Below are 13,981 nucleotides of genomic sequence, written 5' to 3'. Positions count from 1 at the left end.
ATGCCGATGGAATCACGGGTTGATCAGCCGGGGTTGCTGACGGGACTATGTCAGCTGGAAGGATGACAAGAGTAATTATAAGATAGGGAAAACAAGTTCATCGGCAATGCTTTTGTAAAAGTATGTTACCTTGAGGAGGTGCAGTGCTTGTCTGGATCGAGGAAACTACCGATGCTATGATTGAGCCTGCTGGATCGGTAGTCTGCTCGCCCATATCAGCCGATGTGTCTTTTGGCTGAGGTGCTTCTGGTTGGGGCTCTTCTGGCCGGGGTTCTTCCACTTGAGGTACTTCTTGCGGCTGAGGGGGAGATGGTACTTGCTGTGTCTGTGTTTCTGGAGAAGAGGGAGAAGTTCTACCTGAATTGGAGATACCGGGGGAGGAGGAGGCGTTGTTACTCTCTGGCGCTTTGTTTGTGCTCTGGTACTCTTGGCACCTTTTCTCTTCGGCTTACTGGACTAGGGGGCATCGGCACTTGTGCTTCTGGTCTTTGCCGATGCGCCGGTGTGCTGATATAGAAAGGGAAATTTATGAGTACAAGTGTAATAGATGTAAGACTGGAATCGGTATGAAAAAGGTTGAAAATATACCTTGAAGGCCTCTGCCAAAGCAGAGGCAGCTACCGATGGAGATGTCCTGGTCCTCTTGGAGGTGACCTTCTTGAGGCGTGCGCCTCGGTGCATGACGGCAGCCAAGGTGGGGGCGTTGTTGTCGATTGAAGAGATCGGACCTGATGGAAAAAGATCAATCGGCTTGCCACTCCTGCTGACCGATGGAGGGACGTTGTCAACCTGCAATATAATACAAAAGTGAGTTACCGATGGAAATAAAATTGAAACATTGGTTTGGAGATACTTACAGTATTACTGGGAACTTCGTACTGGGGATCGATCATGCCACGGTACGAGAGAGCCGATTTGCAGAACAAATGCTCCTTCCATTCCTCCCACCATTGTTTGTACGATTGAGTAATGAAGGCGGCTGGGATCCATTCTGATAAGTCTGCATCTGTATCGGCACTCGGTGGCAGTTGGGCTACTCGAATCCACTCGAGGAGGTTAGTGATGGCTTCCCTGGATTTTATCACATCGGCATAACAGAGTGCAATCGGCAGCTGTCCGAAAGCTAATTGACGGGCTAGTGCCGATGGGTTATAAAACTCATAGGTTTGGTTGGAGGTTTTCCCACTGCCGAAGAAGTTTACTGGTATAGCTCTAGGAGTGATCAGTGCCATCATCACTTCATGATCCTTGTTGAGAGCATCGTTGAACGGATGGAAGACCAAGGGAAACATAGTGTCTGGATCGTCATAGGGCAACCATGCTCGCTGTTCTCTGGTCAGACCTTCATACAGGGTTTGGAAGAATCGGCTGACCTGGTCTGCATTGCCCCCTGTACCAGGCAGAACTATGACAGCCTCGCCGAAGTTTAGAGGAGGGCGAGTTGCCGATTCTTCCTCATCCAGTTCATAATCTTCGGTTATATCCCTAGGGAAGCGCTGTGTGAAGAGGTCAAACTCGAGACGCTTGTGCATGTGGAGGCTAAGCCACATGTTGATAAACCACCAGGGACCCCCCAAGTTGCCGATGGACTGGCCGAGCAAGAGTTTCCTAGTTACTTGGTGGAGGAGGTGGTAAGCTGCCCCAAGCAGGTATCGGCCGAGGGAAAATCGGCCACCATTGGCTAATCTTTCTGCTGCTGCTAGATAGACGGAAGTTGGTCCTGCCGATCGACCACAAAATACAAACTTGTCCAACCACATGTTCAAGAAGCTGGTATATTCCTTTATGTTAACAGGACCTGTTCGTTTGTATTTCTGGATGTACCCTGACCAACCGCCGATGGAGCGAGTTTCTACCTTAGCACTGGGTTTCGTATCAAAAAAGTGGGTGCTATCGGCAGAAGATACATCTAGGCCGGTGAGCATAACCACATCGGCAAGTGTAGGAGAAGCAGGGCCGTGACCAAAGACAAAAGCATTAAGGGTGTCCGACCAGAAATAAGATGCAGCTATCAACAGTGACTCATTCCTATGCATATCGGCAATGGACAGCCTGATGCATTGGTCCAGTTTTCTTTCGCCCCATTGGACTTCATTTGAGTTGCTAACTCTCAGGAACCAATCCTTCCATCCCACGGTAGGACTGGGCCAAGAACGGAAGGTATCCTTCCACAGATCCAAAGAAAAATTTTTGGATCTAAGAGGGATTATGTTTGTTTCTGCATTAATAAGATCGGTGGGATCTGGATTCCCTAACGGACCAAGACATTGGAGGTGTGGCTGATCGGTAGGGATGACAATTTTATTGGACAGATCCTAATAGTTTTTAAGAACAAAGAAAGAAAAAGAAAAAATGTTCAGTAAAATAAAATTGCGGATGAACAGAGATGCGGTAAAAGCACAAGAGGTGGAATGAAGAACTAACCTCAGGAAGGGTGAAGTTGATGGCCATCTCCTCACAAAAGGATGATCGAAGGCTTCGAGGTTGGTGAAGAAGGGACTTTGTTGGAGTTCTTGGAGATCTCGAACAGCGCCGCCGCCAGGGAGGTGGAGTTGGAACTGTGGAATGATGCGATGGAGAAGGAGTACCCGAGAAGGAACTATTTATAGGACAAAATGGGCAAGGGTAAATCTGACTTATTACTTCGCCGTATCCGTGAAATCCGAGGATACTCATGGAGATATGGTAATTGTTCGCAGGGTAATCAAGGGATTGTGTAGGTGATTTGACAGGAAGCGGTCGTGATCTGGAGATATTTTACTGTGCGAGATTTCCTGGTCGGTCCATCGGCAGCGCCTTGTAACGGTAATATTGCCAATGGGCGGATAAAGTGGGGATATTTGTCTGGGAGGATAAGATGCTTTACTGAATAGGGCGTCCTGGTCAGTTCATCGGCAGGTCTCTGTAACGGTAACATTACCGATGGACGACTAAAGCGGAGATGTCCGTTTGGGAAGTTGAGGATTTCGAGGAATCTGCGGAGGAATCGAACCAAGGTTGTTCAGATTAAGGTTGTCGGTTACCAAATTGGGAGGATTAATTGCGGGAAGACATCATTACTGCAGAGAATTTCGGAGCATTAATGATTTCATACTCCGGAATTGGGGGGCATGTGTTGACACCATTTTTGGACACGTACCCAGGATCGGTAGAATGTAGATCAGCAAGAAAGGGTAATAGTGACTGGTCTGCAGGAGAGTTGCCGATAAGGATGATTGCCGATGAGGAGATAGGTGAATGTGGCTAAGTCCGTGGGTGGTGATGCCGATGGCCAGTATTGATCGTTGCCGATGGGGAGTTTGTCGATGACGTGGAAGGAAGACTTGGAGGTTGCTACTTGGTCCGTGGTGGTGTCCCAGCTTGTCACGGCAGGATAGTTTTATGTTTTCCTTAGTTGTTTAAATTGTTTTGTACACGGATTCTGTTTAAATTTGAAATTCGAATTCTAGTCGTGTCTGGTTGTAGCTCTTTGAGCAGGGTATAAATATAGACCCTAGGGCCTTGTAATCGGGACATCTATCTATCAATCAATCAAACACACGTTTTTACTCATATTCCAGCATCTACTTTTCGACGACTTCGTCATATTTTCCTTTTTACTACGAGTTCTTAGGAGTTCGTCGACTTAAGCTCGGCGTATTCTCAAGTTCCGCGTAAATACCTCTTGGCCGTGGCATCCTGGCGCATCGCTGTTGTCAGGACCAAAGTATTCGAGTTATCGCCTTTGCCGATAGTAAGGTCAAATCGGCTGGCACGCCTTAACGTTTGAATCGGGTATTAGCCCTTTGTGTTTGCAGATTAGCTTTTGCATCAACAACACCAATCGAACCTGGCCCATGCAATGCAAAAGTGAGCTCCAGAGCTCCAGGGCTGGCTCTGGTGGTGTGGGAACTTTTTACGTTCAAACTCTGACAGGCCCATGCGATGCAGAGCATGCATGCAAGTGTGCACATCTATGAGAGAAAAAATGACAGGATGGCTTGCATGCGCTTAACCAAACAAGAACCCAATGCAACCAGGCTACAGACACGCGGACAACCGACCAAAATGCGGTACATGTGTTTGGCATGGCTATCGGGATCCTGGCTCCTCTGGCACGAGCCTAGCTAACCCTATCATGAAACCAAACGCGCCCCTAATGATTCGTTGGGAGGAAGGAGGAAGAAGGGAAAGGTCATCCTCACAAGGGGGGTTGAGAGAAACTAACTCACCTCCTACTTTTTGGAGGGCTCCATCTGACACATATATTCTACGAAAACAATACCGACTTATGATAGGCACGAGGTACTATAGATATATACTCTCAATAGAACATTGGGGTAGACAAACAAATCTCTAGATGGTACCCCACCGGAAGCTTCGTATGCCCTTACCGATGTCTATGTGACTACCAACGACTACCACCAGCAAATAGGGATGCAACAGACCACCCATGAACCCGCATATAAACCTCTAGGCGACTGTGTTTGGTTTGTGGATGAGTAGTATGGGATGGCTCAATTCTAGTTTTTTGGGTTGGTATCGTTCTAGTTCTATGTGTTGGTTAGAGGAGTGGAGTCATCCTAGTTCTGTGTTTCGATGAAGGGACCATGAGAAGGTATACATGTTACTGTTTGTGATATGTTAGATTTCTGTTTAGGTAGGGCCCACATGTCATACACATTGTGTTCTTCTGTACTGGCCTAGTTCATCACCTCTCCAACCCATCCGCGCTACCATCCGCTGAGGCCACGCCCTCATCTATCACTACGTCGGCACCATCCGTCTGAGCAACAGCCTCATCCCTCGTCAACTTAGCCCCGGCCCTAGCCCATGTTGCATTGAAGCCGCCACCTCTCAGTCCCGCCGCCCATATCGTCACATCTGCCAACACAACGATTGCGAGGAAGAAAAGACGAACAGAAAAAGAAATAGCGGCAACAGAGCCAAACATGTATCTTAAATTTTTAGATCCGGGTTATCCCCGAACGAGAAAGTATTCTTGGTTGAGGATGACTTCGTCCCTGGTGTCTCTCAACCAAACAATGGGATGAAATGAGGTATCTCACCTCGTCCCTATCCCTCAAACCAAACATGTCCTTAATTAATGAGTTGCTTCTGACAACTCATAAAATTAAGTTTATTATATAGATTTGTGAGATAGCCTGCTTGCATCTGTTAAGAAAAATGAAATTTTAGGTACATGCTACTCGAAATGAGGAAATATTCTTGGTTGAGGATGACTTCGTCCCTAGTGTCTCTCAACAATACAATGGATGAAATTAGATATCCCACCTCGTCTCTATCCCCAAACCGAATACGTCCTTAATTAATGGGTTGTTCCTGACAACTATTAAAATTAAATTTGTATATAGATTTGTGAGCTAGCTTGCTTGCATCTATATCCGCAGAAGGTTCCTCGCCCACCCTCACGACAAGATTGCCAGCGCCTCCAATGTACTGTGCTCGGATTATCGAAACATATCGTCACGTGTACGTGTCCGTACACGGATAGGACTTGGTACATACTCCCTCCATTATATTGATGCGAGGTTTCCTCCGAGGTCGTACTGTATCAGGTTCATGATACCTCGTCTCCAATGATCCAACTCGTCACGTGAGCGCCCTACCTTGTGCCGGTAGCGTATATATGTACAGTGGCTCGTAGATCCTAAAACTAAATTTTCTAGTGATGTGCACAGTGCGCGTGTATATGGATCCTGGACCTGGACCTGGACCCCTCCGAATATGCCGTTGTGTGCTGTGGTGCAAAGGCGAGGAGAGATCCATGCATGCGTCCGCGTCCACGTCCACCTGGCTCAGCTGCATCCGACTTTCACTGTGGCACCCCATGTGGTCCAGTCCAGATGAAGAGAGAGAGCAGCATCATATTCATAATACATCATCATCAGTCTCACTCTCGCCTCACCTCTCCAACAGGGGTAAGGGCGGACTGTCAAGTAACTATTGCGAGGCGAACATTGCAGGTGCCTCAACAGCATCGGCGCCCAGATTTTCCAAGACATTCCTTTTCACTGATGCAAAGGTGGGTTAAGGTTGATGCACGCACCACTATGCGGCCTTAACTTCCCCGGCGTCGCCCACATGGAAAGCTAGGTGGTGTCGGCTCACCAATCTGCGTAGGGGCACTGTCGCCACGAGGCTACACCGTCTTGGACACCTGGCCGATGCCAATCTATCTCGAAATGTTACCATCTTGGGGGCCAGGTAGATAGGACGCGATGATGCGGGCAGAAACCGGTGGGGAATTCGGAACTCGTAACCAGCCGCCCCTGCATGATGCATTAGAGTGAGACATCAGACGATGGTGAGAGACTGAGCAGCTTAGGGACGATCGATTTGAATTGAACGCCGCCTTGGCGCGTAGTACAGTACAAACATTGTAAACAAGAAGAACCCATACGGGCGTGTGCGTGCTGCCAAACGCGTACGGACAGCAGCTAGCAGTAGCAGCAGGACGCGCAATGATGACGGACGGATCGACGGAAGAACGGAGCTCCCTCGCTGCCTGCCATCCGTCCCGTGGCAGCGGAGCGGAGCGAACAGGGAAGGGATGTCCGGACTCGCCCCCGTCCGTCACACCCCGAGGAGCCTCCCCCAGCGACCCCATGATCTTACTGGCCACGACAGCGACCGCCAGGAAACCCGATCCGTCCAGTCGCGCGGGGAATCATCAATACGAATCACCGTGGCCCCAGCGGCCCCGCGTCGCGCTCAGCACCAGGACGGGACAGCGACGGCGCCGACGCCCGCGCCCGCCAGCTCGCACTGCGCGTGCCACATGACCCCAACCTCCGACATGGCGCTCGCACGCCCGAGGAGAAGAGCGCCGCCGCAAGCCAGCCAGCCAGCAAGCAAGCGCACGCAAGAGAAGAGAAAGGTCGTCGGTTGGCCGGAGGACCAGACCGGCCGGCGAGGCGGCACGGGCACAGGCCGTGCGTCCATCCGGACGTCCGGACGCTTGATTGGCTATGAGGGCGCGCGTACCTTCGGATCCAACAGTGACAGTGGATCCCATCCACGTGAGAGCTTCATGGGCGAAGGGGAAGCCGCTTAATGGCGCGAGGTACAACAAAGTCTCCATGATTGGCTGGTTATCAGTGCCCTGTCAAGTCCAGCATCACCATTACTTCCCCGAGAGCAACGGGCGAGACCAGGCTACCACCACATGGCAGCATGGACCGATATGTAATGTAATGTAACCAGCAGATAGACTGTACTGTCTACTCTACTCCTATGTAACTCCTATGTAAATATGAGATTTTTCATCGACAACTACTACCAGCAGGTTGTAGATTATCATATCAATCAATAAAGAAAAAGAGGCCACCGCAAACAGCAAACCGCGTACCTGATACTGTAATGCACATGCAACACTCGAAACCAATCTTTGCCACCGCTGCCTTCTCAAGAATTACCTGTTTAAGACAGCAAATTCAGCAGTCAGACATTAAAAGAGCAAAATTCGAGCCAAAACTGAAGCGGGAATGAAACACAACAGACCAGCGGATGACACTGTGCATCCAGGACAGTTATGCGCGGTGCGGTTGGACCTTTCCAATCATATATTAAATGGCTAATCATCATGCCATTAACATGCCGCCATCTTTTAAATCAAGGGAACAGCCTACAGAAGAGATCTAGCAGCCCCTACACAGAGCATGCTAAGACCGGGGAACAATTATGACGCGGCACCAACAATGATCCCCGACGAAAGGCTACAGCGCCTCAAGCCGTTCCAGTCAGGAGCTTGCTTAAATCTGAGATGACACTCCTCTGCACGCATGTGATCGCGAGGACGGAACCAACAACATGGGAGCCGGGCGCGCAGTCCTTGCAACCATCACAAGATCTCAATCCGTGTGAGTCATGATATTCTCGAAAGGGTCACAAGACCAAACCTGCTGTCACCTCTGAAAGCGAACAAGCCTGGTCATCCAATAAGGAAAGGGCTGATGGAACCAGATGGCGAGGCTGTTCATGGCCAGAACCAGAGCAAAGAGTAACTCTTTACGGCGAACATTAGGAGGTACGTGAGATACCAACTGGAACATGATGATAGATTCGCTCCGAAGATAACATGGTGATCTGACTTCTTGTTTCCGCTCCTGTGATCTGTTTGTTCATTGAATTTCCCTGAAATCAGAGCCAGACACGTCCGTGAGAGCATTGCTATGGGAATCAAACAACATCATGGCCAAAAGAACTAACCAATGGGGAACAAGCAATAATAATTGTATTACTAGGCATAAATGGGAAGATAAAAAAGTCACTCCATGATGTCATAGCAATGCAGGATACATAGTTTGTTTTCCTAAGTGTTATAAAAGATGCACGCCCAAAAGTAACCTCCATTTATCAGAAATGTATAGTTTGATCTCCACATTGTATGTGAAGGCTAGCTGCTCTAGTGTCAATAAAAACTATGTATTGCATTGTTTTCCTTCCTGGAGCAAACAGAACAGGGAAAGCTAACACAACAGAAGCATGTCCTTCAAATGATTACTATTTTGATATCATCTGAAAATGACACACACTAAAGACAGTTGCAAAATGCCAAAATGAAACAGTTTTTACCAAGAGAATGCTCTATACAGAACTCTAAAAGTGCCCTTTACAAATTATGATCCTAGAGGCTAGTATGCTTAAACTAAAAATAAAGCAAAGGGTCAAATCCAGCACATGTATCAGAGCTTTAAAATATTTAAGTCCAAGCAAGTGGTTTTTTTTTTGGGACACCAAAGCAAAGCGTTAGACTGTTAACAACCTCTATTCTGGACACAGTATGGGTCATATGGGTGCATAGTGCATAACAAAATATGCTGAATGGCTGGTTATCATTTGCCCATCACATCTTACATAATGCTAGATGTGTGATGGCAACTGAGATACAAATAAATGGACAGGTCGTAATATTTCCATACAGCTCTGCTTAAGGACTTCTTTGAGACCATTGAACAAGGACTTGGACAAAAACATGCTACATATCCAGCAAAATTTATAAAACTAACAGGAAGGCATGTCGTATCATGTTCTAGTTACATTGCTCAAATGGCCTCCTGATTGTATGTCTTTTCCATGTGTACACTGCAAATGGCATCTGCAAACGGTTGCGGAACATGCATCTGAGCACAAACTCATCAACAAACAGCACAACAGAAGAAAAATGAACCATGTAGAAGTAACATTTGTGATCCATGCACTTTATATATAAATAACTGCACCGTCAAATACTCATCCTACATGTGTGAATGGGGAGATGTAGAAGTTACATGATCATGATCAAGCATGCGGAACATGCATCTGAGCACAAACTCATCAACAAACAGCACAACAGAAGAAAAATTGAACCATGTAGAAGTAACTTCAGTACATGTATTTGTGATCCATGCACTTTATATATAATAACTGCACCGCCAAATACTCATCCTACATGTGTGAACGGGGAAATGTGGAAGTTACATGATCATGATCAAGCAGTTGGGGGCCAAACAAGTCGAGAAAATTTTTTTAGTGACAAATTATATGAAGTTATGAACCATATCAATTCCCAGAAATTTCCTATCCTTCACAAGCACTGGTGGCAATCTAACTAGCCCTTTAGCCAAACCTGGGATCGATGCATGACAAATAGCATTTCTTAGACCAGAACAATAATCAGAGAATTATAATTTATAACTGACTGACAAAGATGTAAATCTCAACAACATGTTACATAAAGATACCTACTTAGAAATAGGTTATACAATTATATTTCTTTATTCATGTATCTCATATTTGAATCATTGAGTATCAGGCTATCAGCAATTGAACACAGACCACAATCAACAGCAAAGCCTTTTAATCCCAACCAAGTTGGAGTAGAAGAACACAAGCTTTAAATGCAAGAAACAAACAATTGCATCAGTAGCGATTAACCCTAAGATGTGATACTTAATGTTTCTACAGCTATGCTATCAAGATTGCTGAATAAACATAGACATAGGCCCAAGTTTCAATCAAAGGACAAAAACCTTGACCCCATATAACAACCATATACTCCTCCAGAGACTTCACCACATGAGGTAGACATGTTATTGCATTGAACAAATCAAAAGTTAGTTAATACAAATACATCACTTCTAATCATGGACTGAGCACTGCATTTCTCGCTCCATCACTTCAAGAATCTAGACTGCACTTTGCTGAAACTCTTATAACTACAAAAGGCACTTTGCTGAAACTCTTATACCTACAAAAGGGCACTTTGCTGAAGCTCTCATACCTACAAAAGTCATGACCTATTACAGCACCTAAACTAGTTCAGCTACCGACAAGCCAAAAAAAAAAAAAAAAAAAACTGGGGAATGGCATCCCCAAGGCATTATAATTAAGAACCCTCAGCCACATAGCCTGAGTGTATAAATTAGGACTGACCACAAAAAAAAATGTAGTTTGCACAAACAAAAGAAGCAAAGAACATGCACCTTTGAGACAATGTTTCACATTCTTATAGTGCCACTTATGCAGATGCAGGAAGTAAAGGAACATGATAAGCATCGGATTTTTTGCCTTCTTGTTCTTGCAATTCTTTTATGGTTTCATTCAATCTGGTCTGACTGCAATTGTCCTGCTTCATGTAAATGGCCTAACCTAGATATGCAAATTCACAGCCAAGCAAATTTTGAACCAGGTTCATGAACCAGCCAAGTGTTATCCAAGCAAAGTCAAAAGTTGTAGTAGTAGGTTACAACTGACAAGGCCACACAAGCATGAAGCATTTATGATATGATAGACCTTTTGTGAATCCATGACCAAGACCTCTTACAAGCATCATCCAACAGTTGTGGACCTCTTACAAAGCATCAACCAACAGTTGTTCATTCAATTAAGCAACAAATTTCAGCCATATCCTCTACTGACTTGTGAAACAATGCAGCAAGTAATTTCAAACTGAACATATAAAACTGAGATATGGGCGCCAACCAGTCAGGACCCAGGAACAGGAGATGGACCTTGATGCAAAGTTATCATGAGCCTTTATATAAGATAAAATCGCTGAATATCAAGTTGGCTTCATGCATCCTCAAGTTGCAGCTTGATTGTTCACACAAATTGTTCAACTAGGAACAGATCTTCATCATTTTCTACTACTCTAGCTCATTGTAAGACCTAACAAATATGTTAAAGTCAATCAGTAACCTTATGATCAACCCACATCCAAATTTAATAAGCCAATCATATTGTGGGACTGTTACTTCAGCATATTTACAAAATAAGCAGTCAAACACTTTTTTCCTGTTGCTCTTGTTATCAGTATGAGTGTCAAAGAAAAAGGAGAATAGGACACACATTAGACATATTGCAACAAACAAAGAAACTAAATGATGCTTGGTAATCTGTGAGGATGCTAACACAGAAAAATGATAAAGACTAGCTCAACAGAAAAAGAACATAACTATAACATTGTTACAAATGTCTCAAAATTTAATCCTATTGTAAAACAGCCTGCAGGTAGAAGATAAACTTGTCAGCTTGGGGAAACCCTCTGTAAGCTTAAACTTCCTTGTTCTACCATACATGTACAATTTAGCCTCATGGATGGAGGAAAACACCAAATTCTGAAGCAATTAAAAATTTTCTATACCTCAAATAACGTAGAAGCAAAATTTACCTGGAAAAGATGAGATTGCAGACAATTTTGACATCATGGTAAAAGGCAGTTCTTGTTTAAAGGCTCCAACAGTAGATGTGTCATAATCTACTCATCTATCAATATACAAGTATTGCAGCTTTGTTGTTGCAGCTTCAATACACCTTCCAGTAATTTGTGCAATATGATGTGATTGCTCCCAGGGCATAGCCATCTGATGTGTACACTTGAGATCAGAAGCGCCGAAAACCTATCTGTAAGTCGCTCGAAGAAGTATTGTTAACCTATGTTGGATTTACCCAACTACAACCAGTTCTTTTCTTCAATGATCCCTGGTTGATTGTATCCCTAACTTGTTCAACAATATTCCACCTTTCTGAAGAGGCGTTTAGGTTAGATACTGCAACAAGATTTGATGGTTTCCCTTGTTCCAATCTAAGAAGAGACCTGGAAGCCAGATCTTGGATTTCTTTGTTGCCGTACTTGACAGAGGCATCCAGAAGTGCTCCCCAGACACTAGGGCCTGGCTCCACACTCATTGACTTCACAAAATCAAAGGCACGGTAAACATGCCCAGATCGGCCAAGTAAATCAACCATGCAGGCACACATCTCCTCAGTTGGATGAACCCCATGATCGTTTACCATGGAGCTGTATGTATCAAGGCCCTTCAACACCAAACCTGAACGGCAACAGGCTGAAAGAACACCAAGTCCAATTATACTGTCAGGTTTAACCCCAGAGGAAAGCATCTGGTCGAACAAAGCAACTGCTTCGACACCCATACCATGAATGCCATAACCCAAAATCATTGCACCCCATGAGATCACATCTTTGCACCAACTGGTATCATCAAAGACCCGCCTTGCATAATGCAAGGCCCCACACTTTGCGTATGTATCAATCAAAGCATTGTTCAGCGGCACCTCAGCATGCATCATCATTCTCACCACAAAACCATGCACCTGCTTCGCCTCTGCCAAGCCCGAGAGGGCCTCAATGGCTGAGAGCACAGTAATCAACGCGATCCTGTTTGGTGGAATGGCGTCGACCAGCCACATCGCCCGGAAACAATCCACGGCATCCTCAAACATACCATTCTCCATGTACCCTCCCACCATGGCAGTCCAGGAAACCACGTTCCTCCGTTCCATCCTGTTGAAAACCGTTCGTGCAGAGTCCGGGTGGCCAACCCTGCAGTACATGGACACAAGGCCGCTGCTAACATGGAAATCATCCTCCCGGCACATCCCATCCCTGACAGCGTAGCAATGCAGCTCCCTGCCCCATCGTGCAGAAGTGCACACGGGCAGCACGGCTGAGACAGTGAACCGGTCTGGCGCGCACTCGTCGGCGACCATCCGCCGCACGATGCCCCACACGTCATCAGGCGAGTGCGAGTGCGAGATAAGGGTGTTGTAGGAGGACGCGGTGCGCGCGGGCATTTCGTCGAACAGGCGGCGCGCGAGGCCCGGACAGGGGACGGGTGGACGTAGGTAGAGACGGAGCAGAGAGTTGGCGAGGACGGGGTCGGCGTGGAGGAGGCCGAGGCGGAGGGCCAGGGCGTGGAGGACCTCGGAGGCCGAGGGGAGGGACGAGGTGAGCGCGGAGAGCGTGAAGGCGTCGGGGCGGCGGAGCGGGAGTAGGCGGCGGCGGAAGAGGTGGAGCGGGAGGTGCGCGTGGGAGGGGTCCACGGAGGCGGCGAGCGCGGAGAGGAGGGAGTTGAAGACGGGCAGCGGAACGCCGACCGGGTCCGCGAGCACCGCCGCCAGTCGGGACGCCACGGACGCCGGAAGCGGGCGCATGGTGACCACGGCAGGTGGCCACGGGCCACGGCCGTGGCGGTACGAGGCGGTTAGAATTTTTTGGCTGGGTTGGGCGAAGAGACGGCCCCGCGGCGCGGGGAATGGAAATGGGAAAAAAACAAAAGGCCGTTTTTTCAGTGACAAATTCCTCTCTAGCGCCCAGCCCGAGTAAGGTACACTCCAGTGGGCCTTGTGATGGGGAAGTTCGGAAACATAGGCCCAAAGGGGAGGGAACGAATAGGGAAATTCGGAAACTTAGGCCCACGGCATACACGATTCATCTTTATTATTGGATACGACGCACCCCAGTTTTAAATAGCGGAGGACAAAAAAGAAATAACCCAATCCAGTAATAAACTAATGTAGACACGAAACGAAGTCTTGAATTGCGGCATTCATCCCTGCCGACCAGTCGGACTCATCCTCCCACGAGCGCGAGCGCAGCCATTTATTTTCATCGTGCGTTGGCCTATCTATATTTCTGCGAGCTCGGGCTAGTAATCTTCAGAACGGACGTTCGCGTCAGAGATGAGATGTGCCGGGA

At 46.9% G+C, this 13,981-nt stretch overlaps 1 protein-coding gene across 1 annotated transcript; it reads right to left on the bottom strand.

Annotated features, from left to right (window-relative positions):
* On the bottom strand, nucleotides 7,543-13,492 carry LOC8059732 (pentatricopeptide repeat-containing protein At3g12770). Its single transcript, XM_002459731.2, has 3 exons — nucleotides 11,654-13,492; nucleotides 9,043-11,151; nucleotides 7,543-8,136 (listed from the first exon to the last, which is right to left on the bottom strand). The coding sequence occupies exon 1, from the start codon at nucleotides 13,435-13,437 to the stop codon at nucleotides 11,917-11,919; it is 1,521 nt and encodes a 506-aa protein (XP_002459776.1). The 5' UTR covers nucleotides 13,438-13,492; the 3' UTR covers nucleotides 7,543-8,136; nucleotides 9,043-11,151; nucleotides 11,654-11,916.

Source organism: Sorghum bicolor, chromosome 2 (genome assembly GCF_000003195.3).
Source record: "Sorghum bicolor cultivar BTx623 chromosome 2, Sorghum_bicolor_NCBIv3, whole genome shotgun sequence".
NCBI lineage: Eukaryota > Viridiplantae > Streptophyta > Magnoliopsida > Poales > Poaceae > Sorghum > Sorghum bicolor.
Note: the sequence above shows the minus strand (reverse complement) of the source record. Positions and strands in the feature narration are given on the sequence as shown.

Bases quoted from the DNA above. Each gene is read 5' to 3' on its own strand.
- LOC8059732 (XM_002459731.2), bottom strand. From the start codon at position 13,437: ATGCGCCCGCTTCCGGCGTCCGTGGCGTCCCGACTGGCGGCGGTGCTC.